This window comes from Sceloporus undulatus, chromosome 2, assembly GCF_019175285.1.
Source record: "Sceloporus undulatus isolate JIND9_A2432 ecotype Alabama chromosome 2, SceUnd_v1.1, whole genome shotgun sequence".
In the NCBI taxonomy this organism is placed as follows: Eukaryota; Metazoa; Chordata; class Lepidosauria; order Squamata; family Phrynosomatidae; genus Sceloporus; species Sceloporus undulatus.
The window spans coordinates 129,707,514-129,731,414 of NC_056523.1; the positions used below are offsets into that span (position 1 = coordinate 129,707,514).

The window sequence follows — 23,901 nt, forward strand, 5'->3', positions numbered from 1 at the left end:
ACAAAATGTGTGCATGTATGTGTTTGAAATGCCCATTGCCACTCTTCTCCTTTTCTCCAGGAATTCTCCAAGATTAATGCCAGTGGCTCTGAGATTACATTTGAGAGTTCTTTTAATACCCTTGGATGTAGTTTATCTGGTCCTGGAGACTTGAATTCATCTAGATTAAACATGTATTCCTGTACTAACACTTTACTTATTCTGTGCTGCATTTCTCCTTCTCCAACATCTGCTCCATTTTTCTCAGGTCTCACTCTTTTCCTTTTGTGAGAAGACTAAGGCAAAGTAGCTCTTGAGTAGTTCTGCTTTTTCTCTGTCCTCTGTTAACATTTTGCCACCTTCTGCATGCAATGTCCATATTACTTCCTTCTTCCTTTTGCTATGGGCATCCCCCCCCCAATCCATTTTTATTGTTCTTAACCTCTCCAGTAAGCCAGAGCTCATTCTTTGCTTTAGCTTACCAGACTTCCCCCCTACACACGCTAGCTATTTGTTTGAATTCCTCTTTGGTGATCTCGCTCCCCTTTACATTTTTTATGCTGTACACGTCCCTTTTTAAACTTTTGTTATTAACTGCCCTCACATCAGTCTCAACCCATAATGACCCTGCTAATGAGACATCTCCAAGACCCGCTGTCCTTCACTGCTCTGCCCAGCTCCTACAAACTCAAACTCATGATCTCTTTAATACAGACCATCCATCTAGCATGCAACCTTCCCCTCTTTCTACTTCCTTCCACATTTCCTAGCATTATTGTTTTTTCCAATGGTTCATGCCTTCTCATGATGTGCCCAAAGTAAACCAGCCTAAAGTTTTGTCATCTTGGCTTCCAGGGAGAGTTCAGGCTTGATCTGCTTAGGACCCATTTGTTTGTCTTTTTGGCTGCCCATGCAATCCTCAACACTCTTCTCCAACACCACAATGAACTGATTTTCTTCCGATATTCTTTTTTAACTGTTTAGCTCTCACATTCATACATGGTGATGGAGAATACAATGGCTTGTATGATTCTTACATTTGTGCTCAGTCCTATATCTTTTCATTTTAGGATCTTTTCTAGTTCTTTCACAGCTGTCCTACCCTTTTTGTGCCCTGGATGCAGCACCAGAGGAGCACTGTGACACCGTGTTTTGTGTGGTGCAGTGCATGGTGTCATGCTGATCTGGGGGCAGAGTCAGGCTGTGTGTCATGTAGACACCCTGCCCTGACTCCGCCCCCAGGCTGGCCAAAAATGCCAGTCTCATAGCCCCTAAGTTGCTGAGGTTCTGTGGAAAGCCAAATGTTTGATTACCATACTTGACTCGTACTCAGTAATCAAGAAGGAAGAAATTAGAGATTATTTAGATAAACATGAAATTGGAAACTTGTCAGGAGAACAACAACAGCAATTGAGTCAACCAATAACTAAGACTGAAATTTGGGAAGCAATAAGTCAGTGCAAACTGGGAAAGGTGCCAGGTAACGATGGTTTAACGACTATATTTTCTAAGACGTTTAGCAAGGAATTAGGATGTCCACTACAATAAGTAATGAATGAAGCCCTGGAAGGAAACATACTGGACTCATGGAGGGAAGCAGAAATCATCTTGATACCGAAAGAAGATAAAGATACTCAAGACCCATCAAACTACTGACCAATATCACTACTCAATAATGATTATAATTTTTTTCAATTATTCTAGCCAACCGGTTAAAAAAATGTTTAGAAAATTTGATTGATGAGGAACAAAGGGGCTTTCTGCCAAAACACCATATGAGGGGAAATGCAAGGATTGTAATTGACATTTTAGAGTATTATGAACAACATTGCAACAAAAAATTAGGATTTTTTGGGGGGGGAGGGGACTTTGAAAAGTCTTTCGATTTGATAAATTGGGATACATTACTGGAACTATTAAAGAAAATCAAGATAGGGAATAATTTTATTAATTGGATGAGAAAGATCTATAAAAACCAAAAGGCTCAAATAAGAATCAACGGAGAGAAGATAAAATTTATAAAAATTCAGAGAGGGGTAAGACAAGGTTGTCCTCTTTTGCCACTCTTGTTCCTTCTAATTATGGAGTTATTTATAAAAGATATAAAAACAGATAATAGTTTAAGAGGGACTAAGATTTAAAAACATAATTACAAAATTAGAGCTTTTGCTGATGATGTAATAATTATAATGGAAGATCCAATTGAAAATATAGGAAAAATCTTGGAAAAATTAGATGGTTTTGGACTAATAACAGGATGTAAAATTAATAAGAACAAATCAGCTAGCCTGACCAAAAATGTAAAGGAAAAAGGAGAAAAACAATTGGAAGCAAATTCAGGTATAAAAGTAGGGGGGAAATTAAATATTTGGGAATACAAATTACAAACAAACAAACAAACAAACAAACAAAACCCCGCAGAAATATTTGAAAACAATTATAAAAATTTGTGGAGTAAAAATAAAGAAAGATCTGATTAATTGGAACAAATTGAATTGATCCCTAATGGGCAGAATATCTACGATTAAAATGACCATATTATCAAAGATTCTCTTCTTCTTTCAAATGATAACAATTATAACATCTGATAAGATATTCAAAGATTGAAACAAAGATCTCTCTCAATTCATCTGGAGAGGGAAGAAACCAAGAATCAAATTAAAAGTATTACAGGACTCATGTGAAAGAGGAGGTTTAAATTTCCCAAATTTAAAATTAAATTTTGAGGCATGCTGTTTGCTATGGATAAAAGAATGGATTATGTTAAAGAACAATAGATTGTTGGAGTTGGAGGGAGATGCGCAAGATATGGATGGCATGCATACTTAGCCTACGGGAAAGACAAGCAAAATAAAGTCTTTGGAAATCATTGTATAATGAAAGCCTTGATCAGAGTGTGGAATAAATATAAAAGAAGGATAATACCAAGAAATGGAGGGATGGATATCCCCCCATGAAGCATTTTATGGAAAGGAAATGGTTAGAGTAGTAAAATGGTAGAGATATGAAGATATTTTAGAAAAGAAAGATGGCAAGTTCGAATTAAAAACAAGAGAAAAATTGAACAAAGAAGGATGGGATATTAACTGGTTTACACAGAGACAATTTTTTGAAAGATACTGTATACAATGGACTATAAAACGTATGGGTTTGAATTAGAAGAAGGTAAATCTGATTTAGGGAAAATTCTAATAGAAAAGAAAAACAAACTAATTGGGAAGTTATATGATATGAAATGGAAGAAAAAAATTGTCAAGGAACAAATGATTAAACGGGCAAAAAACATTGGGCACGCTATTCAGATGTCTCAATGGGAAAAACTTTGGCAAGATAATATTAAATTCACAGTCTCTCAGAATTTAAGATGAAATTTTTATAAAATGTTTTATCAGTGTTAGTTCTCACCAGAAAAAATTGCAAAGATTTACAAAACGAAAAAGAACCTCTGTTTGAAATGTAAAAAAGAAATAGGCACTTTTTACCATTGTTGGTGGACATTTAAATGGGCAAAAAGATATTGGAAGATGATAAATGATCAAATTACTGAACTATTAAAGAAAAAATACAATTAAAACCAGAATTTTACTCATTAGGAATATTGAATTATGAAATAGAGGGCAAAAATGAAAATATTGAATTTTACATGGTTACCCTGGCACGAATTTGTTTTGCACAAAAATTGAAATGTGAAGATAGCTCAACAAAAGAAGAATGGTTAATTATATGATGGGATGGAGATGGACAAATTAACGCATGCTATAAGAAATAGACCTAAAGAACAATTTATTTAAGAATGGGGGAAAGTAACTGAATTTCTTGAAGTAAAATGGGGCAAGGTAGCAGTAATGAGTTTGCAATAATTATAAAGGGAGATTGGATCCACAAGGATAAGATTGAATCTAAGAAAGTCAGAAATGAGCAATAATGAGACAGATACTGGTAGGAAGGAAGTCAGTATGAAAGGGAAAGTATGATTGGAAGATGAAGAATAGAGAGAACTAGCAAGAAAGGAATAGAAGGTTGTAATGTTAAGAAGAAAGATTAAGTGTTGAAGGTTTGAGTATGTAGGAGAAGGTAGGTGTTAGTGAAGATGAAAGAAGAGATAGGAAGCTAAAAGAGATAGATGGTTGGGATAGATGAAAGGGACGAAAGGAGAAGAGGAAAGGAGAGTGAGTTTGGAAAGGGAATCTGTAGTTGGCTCGTATTTGCGAAGAAGGTGATGGTATTCTTTTATTCTTCATTTATATTTGTATTTATGTATATGTTTATGTCAAGAATGAAATTGCATAATAATACGTTTTATTTGTATTTCCTGCTTCTCCCGGTGGATCGAAGCGTGATTACAACAGAGTATAAAACAAGACAATATACAATTACAGTTAAAAATACAATTTGTTATAATATCAACAATAATTAATAAAAACAATTTATAAAAAAATGATATCTATCTACAAAACATGCAATGTGCCAGTCCTAATTAGGGTCTTAATTTAATTTCTGTAGAGGGGTAGACTTTACCACGAGTTGGGAGGATATGCTAATTGGAAGAGATAAGCTTTTAATGCCTTCTTGAAGGTTTCCAATGTAGGGATGCAGCGTATCTCTTCTGGGAGCTTTTTCCAATGTGTGGGGGCCATGGCCAAGAATGTTCTATGATGGGTAGATGGTAATCTTACCCTGGGATGCTCAAGTAGATACTTCCCTGTTGTTCTGAGGGTGCGGGGCGGATTATGTCGTACTTTAAAAGTAATAACCAACACTTTGTATTGGGCCCGGAAGCTAATTGGCAGCCACTGAAGAGATTTTAGTACCAGTGTTATATGGTCTTGCCTTGAGGATCCAGCGACCAATCTGGCTGCAGCATTTTGAACTAACTGAAGCTTCCGAACTTGATACAAAGGTAGCCCCATGTAGAGCGCATTACAGAAATCTAAATGAGAGGTTACCAGTGCGTGTACTACTGTTTCAAGGTCCTTTCGGTCCAGACAGGGACGCAGCTGGCACATCAGCCGAAGCTGGTACCAAGCACTCCTGGCCATCGCATCCACTTGGGATGATAACTGTAGGGATGAGTCCAGGAGTACTCCCAAACTACGAACTCTGTCCTTTAGGGGAAGTGTGACCCCGTCCAGGACTGGATGGCAAATTCTTCTGTCTGGACTTGGGGTACCTATCACGAGTACCTCTGTTTTCTCTGGATTCAACTTGAGTTTGTTTTCCCTCATCCAGCCCATTACTGACCCCAGGTAGGCATCCAGAGGAGAGGTGCCTTCCCTAGTCACTGTATCTGTTAGAACCAGAGAGATAGATCTGGGTGTTATCAGCATACTGATAACACTGTGCTCCATGTTTCCGGATGATCTGTCCCAGCGGCTTCATGTAAATGTTAAATAGCATAGGGGACAGAATGGCGCCCTGAGGGACGCCAGATGTCGGCTCTCTTTTACGAGAGCAACTGTCCCCCAGCCTCACCATCTGGAATCTGCCCGTGAGGTAGGACTGGAGCCATTGGAGCACAGTGCCACCAATACCCAACTCTCTCAGGCGTTCCAGAAGGATACCATGGTCGATGGTATTGAAGGCCACTGAGGTGTCCAAGAGCACCAACAGGATCACACTACCCCTGTCAATGCCCAAACGGAGATCATCGACTAAGGCAACCATGGCAGTCTCAACTCCGTATCCCGCTCTGGAGCCAGTTTGAAATGGGTCCAGATAATCGGTTTCATCCAAGACGGCTTGGAGTTGAAAGGCGACTGTCCTCTTGATCACCTTGCCCAGAAATGGTAATAAGGAAACCGGTCTGTAGTTACACATCTGCAGGGGGTCTAGGGAGGGTTTCTTTAAAAGTGGTTTCACTATTGCCTGTTTTAAGGTGGATGGAAATATACCCTCCTGAAGAGATGCAGTAATTATAAGATGTAATTAAGTTTTTATAGCATCTCCTCCCTGAACGGTCAACCAAGATGGGCAAGGGTCGAGAGGACATGTCATCGTTTTCACACAGCCAAGGAGCTTGTCCATGTCCTCGGTATTTACACACTCAAATCGATCCAGAATAACCTTGTTTCCATAGTCACTGGACACCTCTTCTCGTGATTCTGTCAGAAGACCAGCGTCAAGATCAGCCCTTATCTGAGAGATTTTATCAGCAAAAAAGTCATTAAAAGTGTCGCAGCAGGCTATAGATGGTCCTAATAGAGGGTTCAGGGTGATTGGCGGTTGTGTTAGTTCCCTAACCACCTTGAACAGCTCTGCTGGACGAGACTCTGCCGATGCAATCCATGCAGCACAGAATGAATTCTTTGCTGCATTGATTGCCACTCTGTAGGATCATAATATGTTCTCATGGAGTGCCTTGTCAGATATGCGCTGATGTTTCCGCCAGTGGCGCTCTAGTCGTTGCCTAGCCCGCTTCATCCGGTGAAGATCTTCCGTGTACCAGGGTTTTCTATTTGGAGCGGGCTGGTAAGGACGCTCGGGAGCGGTAGAGTCTATTACCCCGGTAAGGATGTTATTCCAGTTATGTACCAGGGTGTTGACAGAATCGCTATCGTTCCCAATCATAACTCCCTCTAAGGCTTCTTGGAACCTTTTGGTATGTATGTATGAATTTGTATTAATGTCTTTTAATAATAAAGTTAAATTTAAAAAAAGTTTGATTACCATACAACAGAATACGGAAAGGCTTCCAAAGTAAAATATTTGTTTAGCTATCCAGGAAATGAGGCTTGATTGTGACTGATGATGCTTCATGAATTTTGCAACACAGAGAGAAGATCTAGAGAGTCCCCAAGATTAGGTGACAAGAAGGGGGTGTTTCAAGTAAACGCAAAAAAGATGAGTTTATTTGATATTATTTGATCTAGCAGGACCCTTCTTTGGCTTGCTGATGCCTGTCTGGAATGCATGAGGAGGATGCGCATCCCTAGTAAGCTCCTCTATCTCCCATTTTTCCCATGCAGCTGTAGACACATGCCCCCATAGTACTTATCCCAGTGCTATGGATGCCATTGCAAACCAAATCCACTTATGCTACTACTTTAATATTGCATATCTAGTTTGATGAATATATCAAGGGATATTTGGACATTTAGAAATCATCCTAAGCTGTTGCAGACTAACTCCCTCCCTTTCCTCTTTTTATGCTCCTTTTCCTATCACAGACATTTCCTGCCTTGCCAACTGGAGGGTGGCATGCTGGAAAAGACAGAACCTTGTCTGGGGAAAGGGATGTTCCAGTATTTCAGTAGTATAATTGGGAAACTTAGCAGACATGTTGAAGGTACATAATGGCATTCCTTCTTTCAGAAATGAGTGTTGGGTGTAAGATTTTGACTATGGCTGCATCCATACTGCAGAATTAATGCAGTTTTGCACTGCTTTAACTGCCATGACTCAATGCTATGGATTTCTGGGGTTTGTAGTTTGGTAATCCATTTAGCCTTCTCTGTCAGAGGGCTCTGGTGCCACAACAAACTACACATTCCAGGATTCCATAGTACTCAGTCATGGCAGTTGAAATGTTGTCAAAATGCATTAATTCTGCAGTATGGCAGCAGCCTAGGAGATGGTTTTTTCCAGATAAACCTTCCGTGCCCTTGGCCAGACAATCAAATGTGGTTCCATTTTTGAGAACATATGAGTATCTTGGCAGGGGTGTAGAAATATGGCCATCCTGGGCTGTACGAACAGATAGAAAGCAGAGATAGATAATTCAGCTCCTTGTTTCTATTCTCTCCACTTTGTTGTATTCATTTTTTGCATTCCCGCTCCTACAGATCCATTAAAGATACAGGGGCTGTCTCTCATTTTCACTCTGGTGATCTTAAATATGGGAGTAATAAATATGAACAGCATTTGCATTTATAGAACACTTTTTAAATGTTCCAAAACTTGTACAATTTGTTTGAAGATAAGAATATCAGAATTTGAAAGAACATGTTTGTACTTTTTGTTCTTGTTGTTTTGCAGATGGGGAAACACTAGTCTAACCAAATATAATTACACAAACATCTGAGGTTTTCCTCTGTTCCTTATGATCAGTTGTCATTTCTCCCCACTAGCAAGAGAAGAAAATGCAGAGGAACCTCAAATATTTCTCTGTCTTGCTGAATGGACTCAGAAGGTTTGGCCTGTCCCACTAACTTTTTCATCTCCCGCTCATAGCTATCATATTTTGTGATTTAAAAAAAATGAATGTGTCTGTGTATTTATTTTCATGCAGAAATAGCATTCCTTGTCTATTAGAATCTCTGTGGTGTGGTAGCTACAGAAATGTTTATTCAGGCACATTGTAGGAGAATTACGGTAGCAACTGTGTTTCCTAGAAGTTCTGAAAAATAAAAGAGTTCCACAAACAGAAGCCTCTTTCACTTGTTAACAGCACAGGATTGTTGCTGCTGGATAGACACCTAGGGTCTGACAGGAAGACTACTTGAATTTTGAGTTAACTCTGTGTCCTTGAAAAGGGTCTGACAGAATGAAAACCCGCCCTCCAGTCGAGCCGGTGGTACCTGAGATCCTGGAATATAAATTAGAGTATACCCCAGACCTACGGTGTGAGAAGCAAACAGACTTGGTGCCTGTTTGCCACAACTGCAAATCCTGTATCTTGTCCTGGAAGACCTTCTCCACCCGAGAATGGTTTGTGCGGGCCAGCCATGCTTCTCAGAGGCAATTCTTGGTGGGGATCATCAAGCGGTTCAAAAGTCAAGACCTCTTGAACTATGCCTGGAACCTGTTACGGCCGACAAATGCCAAAGATTTCACCTATTCACGTTCCTGCGTCAGCTCCAGCTTCATGGTCTCATCCACCTTGGATCGGGCATTGGATCCTCAAAAATTGGAGCAGTCCATGGCAAGCCTCTGGAAGTGGTTCTTACATGCCAGTTTCTGGACCAAAGCCAATTATTTGCTGCTTTTGCTGCAAATGTGTGACTCACAGTTGTTGCTGATGGCTGCTAGCCTGATTCGTATTTTGTTAAGCCAAGATGGGAATTTCACATTGAAAAAAGAGGAATCAGGTAACATTGCAATGTTCTGTAAGGCACAGCTTTGAAAAGTTACTTTTTGGACTATAACTCTCAGCTCCCAGATAGTCTGGCCAGTTTTCTGAGTATTGGCTATCGATGCTATCTGATACTAACACAGGCAGAAAATAAACAGCGAGAGGAAGAAATTGACAAATTGAATTTATTTCAATACAGCAGAATCTTTTTGAGCATATTTGGAACTTTGAGGTTCTCATTGGTGCTTTCACAAAATGGTAGTGAAATGCGGGCTTGTCCAAATATGAAATGGCTGCCATAGTAAGCACAGGACCTTTTCACATTACACAGTTATAGTGCTATGATTCCAGTTCAACTGTGATCATTCTATCCAATGGAATCCAGGGGTTTGTAGTATGGCCAGAGGTATCAGAGGAGCTCCCTGACTGAGAATTCCAAAGGCTTCTTCCCAAACTGCAAATCCCAAAAGTCCATAGGATGGAACCATGTCAGTTGGAAAGTGAAATCACAGTATAATGTGAAAAGGCCCATGGAGAATCATGAAAAATGATTAGCAAGAAGACAAAACTAGTGGGGCCAAAATAAAAGTATATAGCCCAAGAGGTTCAAGAAGAAGGCAGAACTGAGAACTGAGTTTCAAAACTATTTTTGAACCACAGAAGGCAAGCTGATGAGCCTACAAGACACATTAAGTTATCCAAGGTACAGGTGAGTTTGAATACCATAGTTCCCTTAAAATACAACAAAATATCATTTTCACAATAGGGTGATGCTCAGATACAAATCACGTATGCTAAACAAGAACTTCAAAATGTTACCTTTCTGGATATACGTTCCCGAATCCCAGCCAATGAGCATGCTGGGAGCTATAGTCCAGAAAACATTTCCAGGTTCTGCCCAAATTCATGGTGCAACCATTAATTGCTCCCCACAAAAGACAAAGACATACTCCACGTTATAATTTGGAAAACTACTTTAAACATAATTCAGTTTGTTACTCTTAATTGTTGTTGTTGTTGTGCACCTTCAAGTTGTTTCCAAGGTTTGCAAAGGTGAACCTATCACAGGATTTTCTGGGGCTGAGAGTGTGTGACTCACCCAAATGGGTTTCCATGGCTGAGCACAGAATTGAACCCTGGTCTCCAGTCATAGTCCAACGTCCAAACCACTGCAACACACTGGCTGCCCCCAATATTGGTAACTTGAAAATGATCTAAAACATATTGCAGAAGTAATCCAGTTTGAGATGACTTTATTTTCTTTTTTGGAAAAAAAGTCCCAAAACATTTTTTTAATTAAGAAAACGATTTAAAAGGGGAAAAGACTCCCAAAATGACCCAAGAAAGCACTTTAATCCCTCCACCATCACCACCATTAACTGAGAATACAACCAGACCTGGGACGCTTTCACACTATACAGTTATAGCACTACAATTCCACTTGAAATGTCGTAGTTCCATCCTATGGAATCCTGGGATTTGCAGTTCAGGACAGAGAGAGATCCTCTGCTGCCTTTGACCAAACTAAAGATCTCATGATTTGCTGCCAGGGCAACATCTTATGAAATGAAATCATAACACTATCATTTTATTTTTATCTTTTTTGGTGTAAGTTTTCAGCAGAAAGGAAAGGAGGGTTAATCCTTTTTTCACTGCTGCATTCTTGATGGAAAGTATTCCTTGAAGCTACTTGTTTTATTGGGAATAAATTCCGCTTCCCTTCCGGTTCTGATAATTACCAGCACTCCTTACTAGCTGTCAATGACATTTTTAAAAACATGTATGTCAACTGCAGGTATGTTTAACCTCACATTTAGGTTGTCTTGAGAATGAGCAAACAACAAAAGCAAATAGGACAGTTCCAGCATAGGAATAAGAAGGCAAGGGACACTGAATTAAAAGATCTTTCCTTAGAAGTTTCTGAGAAAAACCTGGTGAAACATATTTTGGATTAGGGTGAACAACTGTAGCTCTCCAGATTTTCTGAGTCTGTTACGCCCATAATTCCTCAGTATTTACTATTTTGGCAAGGGTCGATGGAAGCTGTAGGATAAAGCTATCTCTTGGAGGCAAAATTGGCACTGACGTTGGCTTCATGTCTGTGCCAAGCTGAAACAGGATTGTTGTTTTAAATTAAAGCCTTTTTATCCAGTTGCTTGTGTACACAATATTAGTAACTATTGTAACTTGTTTTATTCTGTTAGATTATGAGTGCATCCAGACTGATAGAAAAGTCCCCGAGTTTGTTCCAGTTATTTCCAGTTTTACTTTGGGACAAAATAATCTGACCTGGAGAGGTGGTATAAAATGTCTCTGATTGTTCCAGGAGCTGAGAGAACATATTTTGAGATTTGCAAAATAAAATAATAAAGAACAGGAACAAAATTTTGGACTTTTTAATCAGTCTGGATGCACCCTAATACAGGACGGCCATCCTCCATCTTCTCAAATCTGGGCAATCTATTTTTCATATTTTTCAAATTATTTTAAGTATGCATATTACTAATTGGCATTCTAATTATATCAGTTTGGCACAATAACAGTTGCATTTTTTCTACCACTGTGTTCCAGCTGTGATATCATTTTTATAATAACTACCCTTCTGTAGGAACAAGCACAGGGAACTAGGGTAATAGTTGAGTGTTGAACTTGGAACAGAGAGACCCCAGTTTAAATCCCTACTTGATCAAGGAATTTATTATATGATCTTGGGCCCTTTTCACGAGGGGTGCTGAAAAGTTATCAGCTCTACCAAGAAGGAAATGACCTAGGTCCTAGAGCCATTAAATTTACATGTTATTCCACATATTCATCCTAAAGTTCGACACACTTGGCACTTCGTTTCTCAGACTGACTCATTTCCCAAAATCTGAGCATAATTTTGTCACTGTAGCTTGAAAGTGTTATTTTGTATTTTAAACTGCCAATTTACAGGATTGTAGCTCTAATTTCTGATTTTTTTCAGATCGTTGATAGAGCCATGCAAACAAAAAGTTTGACATTTTCAAGTGCTGAACATTGGGAGATCATGAAGTTCTTGTTCTTGCAGAAGAAAACTCCAAAAGAAATCCATGAGTATGGTACAAACACTGAGTGACAAGTGCTTGTCATACTCAACTGCAGAGAAGTGGTGTGCAAACTTTGTGTGGAGATTTTGAGACTGAAGAGGCAGCAATGTCTGGGAGGCCTTCAACAATATTGATTCCTGCAATTGTTGTGTCCATGACCTGATTTTGGCAGATTGGTGAATTTAAGCTAAAACACTAGAGATATCCTGAGATTGCATTGGGTTTATAATGCATTAGCTATATAGAAGCTGCCAGCCAAGTGGCTGCCAAAATGTTTGAATGTTGACCAGAAACGAAATCGACTGAATACCTCCAAATTGATTTTGCAGCATTTTGAGCAATCTGGTGATAATGTTTTTGAATGACTCATCGTCGCTGTGATCCAGACACCAAACAATAGCCTTACAGTGGTGGCATTCAGGTTCACAACTGCCAAAAACATTTACGACTCAAAGGAAAGGTCATGACCACAATTTTTTTGGGACACTGAAGGTATTTTGATGGCTGACTTTCTTCAGAAGGTCCAAACTGTTAATGCAGGATACTGCTCTGACTTGCTGTGCCAGTTAAAGGAGGCATTGAAGGAAAAATGGTGAGGGAAGCTGCAGAAAGATGTTTTCTTTTTTGCAGAACAATGCAACTGCTCACAGGGCTAGCAAGATGATGGATGTTTTGAAGAATTTGGGGTTTAAGTACATGTCCCAACTCACCCTTCTCACCAGATCTTGCGCAATCTTACTGGTTCGCATTTCCAAACCTTTAAGTTTGAAAAGAAGAAAATGTTTGAATGATTCAGAGGCGATAATAGCAAAGCAGTATTTCAGTGACCAGACATTATAATTTTTAAAGAAGGGTTAAAGAATCTTGAGAAACAATGTGCCAAGTGCGTTGAACTTTGGGGTTCATATGTAGAATGGCATGTAATGGCTCGAGGTCATTCCCTTCTTTGTTGGGCTGAGAACTTTTCAGCATCCTCTTGTAGAAACAGTGATCCAGGGTTGCTAGGATGGTCCTTCCCATAATGTACACCATGGTATGGATTTACCTAGAGCTATCTTTTGTGAAATTTCTTTGTGTTTTAATTTTCAGTAAAATTACCTGACTTTGATATTTTCAGCCCTGACTGATGAGACAGTTGTGCCAAAGGACCAGGCGAAATCTGCTTCCCAGGTTACCAACCATCTTGCATCTCAGTCTGCTTGCTTTTCATCAGGCATGGAAAGTTGTCATACTTCAGAGAGGAGTGGTATATTTGGTATGATTATATTTTATTTATATATCAAATATATAAAATATATGACATTTTAAAACTTATGCCACTTCTAATCTTCTTTATAATGATCCTGTGAGATAGGCCACTTATGCTTCCATTTTACCTGAATTTATGTCAACTAACTTGCTTCCAGCATGGTTTTCGCACTAATTTTTATTTCTTCCAGGCACCTCTGTTGAATGTATAGGCTGCATGTTTAGGTTCAGATGAGGCTTGCTGGCATAAATTAAGAGAAGTAATGGGGTGAGAAGATGAGGCATTCTTATTTTCATTGTGTGTCTTTACACCTTTAAACAGTTTCTGGCCGGACATCCTTCAGTTTTATAATTGCAGTAGGAATGTGTAAGCTATTACCTAAGAGCACGATATAGAGCAGCCTCCCCCAGAATACGGAAGAGTTTAAAGGACTTGTTTTAACCTTTAAAACCCTACATGTCATGGGAGCAGGTTATCTGAAAGACCACTTTCTCCTACATGTACAGGTTTGAATCTCCCTTATCTGAAATGTCTGGGATCAGAAGTCTTTTAGATTTCAGAGGTTTTTTGGATTTTGGAATACCTGTAGTTACAGAATGAGATATCTTGGAGATGGGACCCAAGTCTAAATATGAAATTCATTTATGTTTTATATACACCTTATTCACACAGCTGGAAGGTAATTTTATACACAATATTTTAAATAATTTTGTACATGAAACAAAATTTGTGTACACTAAACCAAGAGCAAGCAAAGATATGGACAATTTTGGATTTTGAAGTATTTCGTATTTGGAATTCCAGATAAGAAAGAGTCAACTTACCCAGACCTTCAGTCTTGAAAAAGGGGGTGGGGTGGAGGGAGAGGAATAAAACAGGGATATTTTGAGCTTCAGGGCCACAAGAAGCCTGTATACATTGTTAGTCAAAATATTATTTTTAACTCCAGTGAGAGTAGAGACACTTAACCAATCAGAATCAAGTACACATTGACTCATTTTAATAGTTGATTTCATGGTCTAACCAGAATGGAACTAACCAACATGATTCTAGTTGTCATTTACTAATAGGAAAGACACCCATCAAGTGTATTTATAATATGTATCTAAACAGTACTGTATAGGAAAAATATCACAAATACAATAAGCCCTCCGTATCCACGGATTCTGTATCCACAGATTCTGTATCCACAGATTCAATAATCCATGGCTTGAATATCTATATCTATATATATATAGATATATTCTAAAAATCAACCCTCAGTTTTGCCATTTTATATAAGGGATATCATTTTACTATGCCATTGTATACAATGAGACTTGAGCATCCACAGGTTTTGGTATACAGGGGGGGGGGGGGGGCTTGGAACCAAACCTCAGGAGATACCATGGGCCCACTGTATCTGCAATGTTTATCAATAACAATTTAAAAATCACATTATGTGAACCTTTTAATTTAAAAGTAAATTTTCCTACATCAGAATTTTGTCATAGAGTGTTGGGATTTATATCTAGTTTTCACATTCAAAAACAAAGGCAAAGGAAACTAAAACTTGTTCAAGGAAGAAGAAGGGACCCATTGCACAATTATTAAAGAAAAGTATATTGTATGGTTTAAAGTAGTGCCATCCAAAGTATTGGTCCCCAGATTACTGCCAGTCCCTGGTCCATTGGCTGCCAGTCCCTGGTGAGTCCCAGGAAAGAAAGAAACCATTGTAGACAATGGGCACCAATATGGTGCTGATCATTGACCTATTGGAAATGATTAACTGCTGGTCCCCACATCAGATAGCTCAAGAAGCACTGTTTTAAACAGTAAATCGTTATCTTGGCTATGTTTTCTAATTGTTTGCTTTAATTTTACTCCTAGGCCTTGTGGTTGAAGTTCATTTAAAAAAAACTTTGCCCCTAGTTCTATGTCAGTTCTGCCCAGAGACACCATTTGCCTACAGGTTTTCTTCAGGGTGAAAACAAACTCATTTGAAAACAATTGCAGTTAACAGTGTGTTTACATAATGAATATCAATTATTTTAAGGTTCTAGGGAGCTCTATCTACAGGGTTGTATTTTTATTGTTGTTGTTGATATAAAAGAATAGCAAAATTAACAAGAAAAATAGAGAAAATATTTAAAAACATACATCATAGGGCTGTGTTTTCTACAAAGCTTTGGTCTATATTTGGCAAGTTGGTGTGGAGGCCCACTGCTCTGATGCCTTCACCACTTGGTTAAGGAGTAATGTGGGAAAACAGAAGATGGGTTTTATCATCCCAGTCCTTACTGAACTACTTGCTGGCTCTCCTGTTCTTACTACAGCTCATCTACATGTGCAAAGAGCTTGGTCCAAAGAGTCAGATCAGCTCTCTGGAGACATATCTGAGGGCATGGATGATGATGAGCCTCGCCTTTCAGTTGTATTGAATGTCACAACCTCTACACCCATCTCTCCCCAGAAAGCCCCTAGCACTAGCAATTTCAAAGACTTCATTCGCTGCCTGCCCATCCACCTATCCAAGCGCATCTTGCGTAAGTATCTCTGAATTTCCTTGGGGCTTTTGATTATTTCTCTTTTGTGCCAACAGAATCACAATTTTTTTTTAAAAAAAATGTTTGATTTTGATTTTTTGATTGAACAATAAGACAATAAAAATAGAAGAATGGAATCCAATAAAGGAATATTGGAAAAGACTTTGGTCACATATAAGCATATTATAAAAAAGATGGAGTTGAAAAGGAGAAAAACAGAAGAAATAATAAAGAATTATTGAAATGAAGCAAGGAAAAATGAACAGAATTAGAGTAGATTTGAGCAGGAATAGGATAACTATAGAATAAGATAACTATATTAGAAAGGAGAAAGCATAAGGTTAACTAGGAATTTTTGGAAATCATTACGAACAAATAAATCAATGAAGGTGGATGAGGTATTCCTGGAAGGAAATTTAAATGCAGAATGGAAGAGAAGGATGAAAGGCAGATGAAGTAAGAAGGCTGGAAGGTCAATGGAAGTGAAGAAGGATGGGGAGAAGTGTGGTAGGTATGAGGAGATAATGAAGCAAGGGAAAGAACATTAGAGAAAATGGAATAAATGAGCAAGTAAACAAGGAGTAGACAGGTGGGAGTTGATGAATGAAATGAAGAACGAATGAATGATGAGAAGGAAAAGTAGTGGGAGGGAATGCAGGAGAAGAGATTGGACTTTAAGATTTAGTGTGTTTAGATGGGTTTGCTGCTTTCAGCGCTGTGAGTGTTGTATTTATGTAATGTTATGCTTGTTTGTTTAATAAAATACAATTTAAAAAAATAACATTTTTTTGCGACCCTCTAGGTATGCTAGACCAGAAATCCTTACACAGATGTTCCTCTGTGAGTCTACACTGGGATTTCCTGGTTAAAGAACTTAAGAAGGACGTTACAACTAATCGTTCCCGCCGAAGTGGGATTGCATTCTTGCAGGTGCTGGGATGCTTCTTTACTCTCATTCACTGATAGAGAAACTCAGGCTTGACACTTATGGGGCACAAAAGGAGAACTCTTCATCCCTTCATGGGCCCAGGATATTTCATTTCCTCTTTGAGTTGTTGACTTTTCTCTCTCTCTCCAGTAATAAGTGTGGAAAGAATATTTTAACATATTTTTAATGCTCAAAAAACATGTTTTTCTATTGTCAACAAAACCTTGACAAGAAGAATCTCTGTCTGACCACCATTTGGAACTTTGCAGAAAATAGCACATGGCATATTCTGCACAGAAAGTGCTGTTTCCTGTGCAGAAAATGATATTATCTGTGCCAAACAACTTTGGATTAAGTTATAAATTATGAATAGTCTCCAGAATTGTGTGATTTTCAAAGACTTTCTCTCAGCAGGAAGAACATTTCTAAAATGACTTGTTGCTTTCTTTCAGAAGACACTTAAGGATTAATTACATCCCTACAAGTGGAAATGGTCGATTAATGTGCCATGTTTGACAGACACCAGTACATTCTCAAGGGACACATCTTGAGAATGTACATCTTAGCATTTAAGGCTTCATCTGCAAGAGATGCCAATTCTGTATTTGTCAAGCTGTTAGTTTGCATCATATTTCCATTAAAATATTAAGCTGAATCCATAACTTCTCGAGTTCAACTTGCATTTCCTGGTGTTTCTTCTGCTTCATACATAATGCTTGTGCTCTGCACCCACCCTATTTGCTGATGTATTGGGTCCAGTGCTTCTCAATTATTTTCTGTCATGCCCCCCCTAGGAAGAAGAAAACATTTCGCGCCCCCCGTGCGACTGTAAATAGTATCATTTGTCTATAAAATTGTTATAAGTACACCTCTGCATAACAGAGCCTCGCGCCCCCCTTTACAGAGCCTCGTGCCCCCCCTGGGGGGGGTCCTCCGCCCCACTATTTGAGAAGTACTGGGTTAATCTGAAGTGTGAATGTATATTTTGAGATTTGCTATCTGCCACCTAGCTAAAAGTATGTGAGTACATTTCTTTACCATTTGGGGGAGACATTCCCTCTCGCAGATAGGCCATGCTTGGAACTAACATCAATTTATCTTTTTGTTTGTTTAAGGTTGGATCGATTGGTGCCACACCACCATCCATTAGTGTCTTAGTATACATGGTGAACATGTATATTAAAATTATGTCCATTTATTAGCAATGTATGACAATGTCCTTGAATTTCCACATTACATTTCATGAATGTTTAAGTCTACATATAAATCCGAAGGCTATGCTCATGTCTTTCCAATGTGCTATAAGAAGCTTTTGCAGGCATATCATGTTACAAGTACACACTGTACTTAAGCCAAGGTGCTGGACAGAATTTTTTTTCACTGCTTAATTTTTCCATGATTTTAAAAAATAAAATAAATTTTATTCAAAAAAAACCTTTTAAAAATAAAATTAATACATAAAAATAAATGGGTGCCCAAACAATAACAACAGACTAAACTGTCAGGTGCAACATGGTCCCAGCTAGCAAAGTAAATCTGTGCTTAATTTTGTTTCACTTTTAACAAACTCCAAAGCTTTGTCTCACTTCTTTTCTTGACCTTGAGAAGTCTTTAATTTCCATAACTACTCTATCCATGCTTCTCCAGTTAAGGTTCTGTGTGGTACACTGCTGTGTTTTATATTTACAAGGCCAAAATGCAGATATGCTGAGGATTTCTATAAGGGAGGTAGATGTAAGAGCCTTATTGTATCAGTAAAGAAAGTGGATACAGAACAGGAGAGTAGCGGCCTTTTCCATGCCTTATCACAGGACGTCATAGTGCTTCAGTTCTCTTTCTGCAGGAGATGGTTTTAAAAGTGCATCTAGTTGGAAAAATATGTTTGACAAAAGACACACTTTTATGACTGTCTCCCACAGGAAGAGAACTGAAGCACTATAAGGTTATGCAGTAAGGCATGGAGAAAGCAGCTATCTTCCGGCTCCATTACCACTTTCTTTCCTCATACAATAAGGCTATGAGAGAAGGTGTCTGGGATAGGATCACACAGTGAACCTCTTGGCCAGTTGGTGATTTGAACCCTAGTGCATAGACCCTGGAACAGGAGAGCTTGAATCCACCTACAGTATGTCTAGACTGGGAAAAGTACTACAAAAAATAAAAGAAAGTAAAAAAAAAAAAACAGGCACCAAGAATCTGAACCACCAAAACTCCTTGTATAGGAAGAGTCCCCTGAGGAACTACCAGTCATAACAGTCCTAGTCTATGTTTCTATTTGCATAAGAGGATCTTCTATTTTCCTCTTTTCTTTATTTTAATTTTATTCTTCAAACAATTTTGTAATGTTTATGATTTTGCCATTGCCTCCATGTTTTCACATTGTTAACTGCTTTAGTTGGTAGCATAATTCTTCTTCATTGTATTATTATACACTGTTCTGTGAAAACAAGCATGCAAATATGGGCAATTCATAATGACTCTTTTACCAGGAGTGACCCCTCTAGCTTAACAATAACTGCAGAGTACTTGCCCATGTGTCCCCAATTCAAGTTCCATGATAAGCCTTCCATATCCAGAGATGTTTTATAAACAGATTCAGGCATCCACAGCTTGAAAATATTCAAACATGATATATATTCCAAAAAGCAAACCTTGATTTTTGCCATTTTATACAAGGGGCACCATTTTATGATGACATTGTATTTAATGGGACTTCAGCATCCATGGATTTTGGTATCGATGGAGGGTGTGTGTGTTGGACCCAAACCCCAGCTGGTTTCAGTGTTGGACTAGGACTCTGGACCAGATATCCTGCTTGGTCATTAAGCCTACTGGGTGACCTTAGGCAAGTGACATGCTCTCAGCTTCAGAGGAAGGCAAAAGCAAACCTCCTCTGAACGAATCTTGCCCCCCCCAAAAAAAACCCATGATAGGGTTGCCATGTTGGAAATGACTTGAAGCCACACACACACATATTGTGGGGATGCCTTTTCAGTACTAGTGTCTTTATTGAAGGGCCACTGTCCTGTTTAAATAATTATGTGGTGTCTCTTATTTTTTTGCAGGGCATGTGTCCTAAGAGACCAATTGGCAACTATGCCAAAATAGTCAACGTTGCCATTCCTCAGATAAATCAAAATGGTGACATTATCCCAGTCAGAAGCAGGAGCAAGATCCACAAGGTACTTTATGGGTGTTCTGCATTCCTGGGATTTCTTGAACTATATTTCAGTAGGCAATGAAAAATTCTTAGGCTGTACTTGGTTACCTACCACTGGTGAATTTGTCTCTATGGATAACATCATGAAAGGAAACTTGGAGCATGGAAGAGTGGTGCTTTGTCAGCCTGAAGCTGCCACTCTTTCCCTTCATGTCTACTCAGCCATTTGTGGGAATGTGTACTAGTCCTATCCTACACAGCCTCCATACTGGTTAGGTTGGCTCCTGGTGTGTTTCTTGAGAGGGAAAACTAGGAGTGGGAAGTCATTTACTTCTTTCTGTGCTATTTTATCTCTTATCACCAAATCACCATTGTTCTTCACTCTGCTTTAAGGAATTTGAACACTTGCATAAAGCTTATCATGGCCAATTGACAGACAGTATCAAGTTAGAAGAAAGGAATGTCTTCTGCAGCAGCTATAACGTCCGTGTTCTAATAGACAGGTATGTGAACATGCGAAGGGCAATCTTTCCTTTACAGTTGCTTTTTAAATTTTATTTTTAGGGCATATTCAGACAAGAAAGAAATCTGTGGCGGGATAGAGACGGGCAAAAGGGGTGTATTCATGACGTCATGAAGGGTTAGAGCCTTCAGACGGCGCTTACCTGAATGCCGCCATGAACACGCCCCCTGCACGCCCCAAGCGGGAAGAAGCGGCATTTAAAAAGGTGCTGCTTTTTTCCGCTTCTTTTCTGTTTGATGCGCAGCGCGCAGCTCCGTCTGTAAGCTAGCTGCACCGGTACGTCAGAATTGCACGCCGCTAATTTAAGTTGCCCATTTAAAAGCTCCGGTGTCTGCTGCATCGCATAATGAGTCGGGGTCCTGGAACATGCGCAGTTTGGGCAGTCAGCGTTAATTGCAGCGTCAGCTGCCATGCAGGTGTGGAAGCTTACGGCACAGCTGCAGCGCATTTTAAGACTCGTACCCCTAACCCTAACCCTAACCCTAACCCTAACCCTAGAGAAACATGTACACATGCGCTGCGTGGAAAGTTTGGACTTTAAAGTGAACCCCTACACACATTCCTGTGCCATTTCACCTACAATAAAAAACGCTAAAATGTAATATTTACATATGTACAAGGGAGGTTGATGGGGGATGGAAGGGGACAGCGGTGGAAGCGGAGACAGCTGTGGCTGCGCATTGCAGATTCAGCAGGAGCGGGGGACCCAAGGAGAGGAGGCATCTATGATGCTGGTGACACTGGCAAAGTGCAAGCGGATAAGATGCCAACACCAGCTGATCACCAGCTGGCAGGAGACCACCATTGTCTTGGGCAGAGCGGGGGAAAAGTTTTAAAGGGGCTTGGGCACTTTAAATGTGGCCCATAGGCTTCTGCTGCACTGCTTAGCGCTGCAGCTGCGCAGCTGCGCATCCGCCAGCCGGCACAGGAAAAAAAAAGCCCCATTTTGGCCGCCCGTGCGGAAGCTGCCTCTCTCTTTGCAGCGTCCTCCGAGGCGGCAGTTTGGAAACCCGGGTCTGAAACGGCCCCAGTGAGGGAGGCGGCGTCACTGCCCCCCTGTGGAAGCCCCATCACCTGAAGCACGCCCCGGGCGGGCGGCTGGGGCTCCGTATTCACAGAATACACCTCCAAGATGTCTTCCCCTGCCTGTCTGTATCCCGCCTTTGAGAGAATCAAGATTCTTCCCTGTAGTTTTGCATCCAATTCTTTCGAAATAACTGGGCTTCCCTCACAAACCCCTCCCTTGTGCCCCCCCATCACATGTCACATTCAGCACAGATATTTCAGAAACTGCCTTCCACCAATTTCCACTGAGACATTTTAAATTATTATTCAGGGGCTATTGTCAAAGGATAAGTGTTTTAACAATACTAATTAGATAAGCATTAGTGTCATTTTCTTTATTCTAGCATTCCTCTTTTGGATTTATTTTGTTGCATCTTCTGTCCTAGGAACAGTCATTATGTTGCTTGGTGGTGGCCATCTTAGCTAGCTCCAGAGAACAGAAACACATGGAGAACACATTTCATTCCAGGAAATACATTAATTTATTTAACAGAGTGGGTATAAAAAAAATTCTTGTAAAGCTGCAAGTTCCCTGGGGATACATACTTCAGAATGGGAAAAACATCATGTGGTTCTCAAAACAATCAAATGAAAGCAAAACAAAGGACCCCCCCCAAAACAAACAAGAAACAAAGACTGGAAAGGACGGAACAAAAGCAGGGACTTTCTGTTTTTTTCCAGTCCACCGGGTGGGCCCTTAGTCAAATTAATTCATTTATTTAAATAGTTATATCCTGGTCTTTATCATGGGAGCTTAGGCTAGCATACAAGTAAACGAATACAGGGGAAAAACAGTAAAAGTATTTAAACAGAATATTCAATAAATTAACAAGTTGAAAACATTTTAAAAGGTTAAAGCAAGGTACATGTCCATTTGAAAAGCAAATTAGGCCCTGTATGGCACCTTTTGCATCCCATTAATCCTCCTGCCATTATTATGATAGACCTTTCCAGGATGCCTTGCACTTCAGTATCTCTGAAGGCAAAGAGATTCAAAGTCCTTCCAGTTCTATTTCTATTCAGGCATTCCTTACGGAAGTCCTAGTTCATCTTAGAGGGATCAATAGAATTTATTTCTCTATGTCTCGGGCTGTTTCAGTGACCAAGGAGGGCATGTCCCCCCTGAATGACTGCCTGAAGTCGGTAATGGATTGGATGAGGGAAGCTGATCCTTGGCTGAAGTAACTCTTAAAGTGAACAAAATTTGGCTACTAGTCCTGAGGAATAGCAAAATAAGGACTCAGCAAATGCAAATAGGAAACCATTCAGAGTAAGGGGCTTTCCCAGCAGATAATGATCACCAATTAGCAGACATTAATCCTCTTTTGCATTAGCCTTCCAGCCTGAGGCCAGCCATCAGCACAGAACAATACACATGTAAATCACTCCTGCATTCCCAGACTTGCACAGTATATATACACCCAATTTTTCTAGGCAAAGCATTCTCTGAAGATGCCAGCCATGGATGCTGGTGAAACGTCAGGAAGAAACTTTTCTGGAACATGGCCACATAGCCTGAAAAACCCACAAAAAACTCTCTAAGTGGTTTACAATCTGTAAGCCACTTGCTCCCAACAAGTTGGGTACTCATTTTACCCACCTACGAGAGGATGGAAGGATAAGTGAACCTTGCAGCCCCTGTGATTGAACTCAGAACCTTGTGGCTGCAGCAGTACTGGCATTTAACCACTGTGTCACCAGGGCACAATGTTGGATAAGGCATAAAATACGAGAGCAGAAGACAGTACAAATGGTTGCAAGGGTCAAGTAGCTTTTCTAGCAAGTGTTGCCACTGCTCCTGCAAGCAGGACTGAGGATATGTTCTGAAAGGTACAACAGCTTTGCTCAGACTAAGTAGGTACAAGCTTAAACAGTAGTTGGTTAGGAGACTGTTAAGGACCAAGATAGCTGCCTTCAATTCCACTATGGAAGAAAGTTGTAACTAAAGATACAAATGAAAGAAATAAAAGAATCAAAGAAGGGATAAAGATGGGGAAAAGGGGGTGGTGAGACGCCACCCCTTTTTGCCCCTGATGGAGGCTGCAGCTATCATGTTATGCCCAAGACTGTAAGGGCTACCTGTTTATCCTGAGAGCGTGTAATGAAAATCTCCCTCTCCGTGGACTTATTCACAGCAGGGCTGACACAGACATTGAGACACTAAATTTGGTTTTAAGCACCATGCATGTAACATTTATTAAATCACTAAAGTAATACGATCATTGATTATCAAGAGCAGTTTCAGTCACACATTCATACAATACTCACACACACTTTCCTTCCACTGAACATTGATCAGGTGTTCTCGAAGGTTGGGGATGACACCGTTGCCACGGTAGATGCCAACAAAATGGAGATGAAAGTCCAGGGTCTTTATACTTTTTCTTCTCTCTG

At 39.7% G+C, this 23,901-nt stretch overlaps 1 protein-coding gene across 2 annotated transcripts in view; it reads left to right on the forward strand.

Annotated features, from left to right (window-relative positions):
* Nucleotides 1–8,343: 8,343 nt before the first annotated feature.
* The window catches only part of CDRT1 (CMT1A duplicated region transcript 1), a 39,234-nt gene continuing 23,676 nt past the window's right edge, over nt 8,344–23,901 (forward strand). For both annotated transcript variants that reach the window (XM_042450042.1, XM_042450043.1), the window contains exons 1-6: nt 8,344–9,005; nt 13,175–13,312; nt 15,622–15,831; nt 16,634–16,761; nt 19,825–19,941; nt 20,313–20,422. In XM_042450042.1, the coding sequence (XP_042305976.1) occupies nt 8,462–9,005; nt 13,175–13,312; nt 15,622–15,831; nt 16,634–16,761; nt 19,825–19,941; nt 20,313–20,422 (1,247 nt within the window). In that variant the 5' untranslated portion in view covers nt 8,344–8,461. The remainder of the gene's footprint in view (nt 9,006–13,174; nt 13,313–15,621; nt 15,832–16,633; nt 16,762–19,824; nt 19,942–20,312; nt 20,423–23,901) is intronic.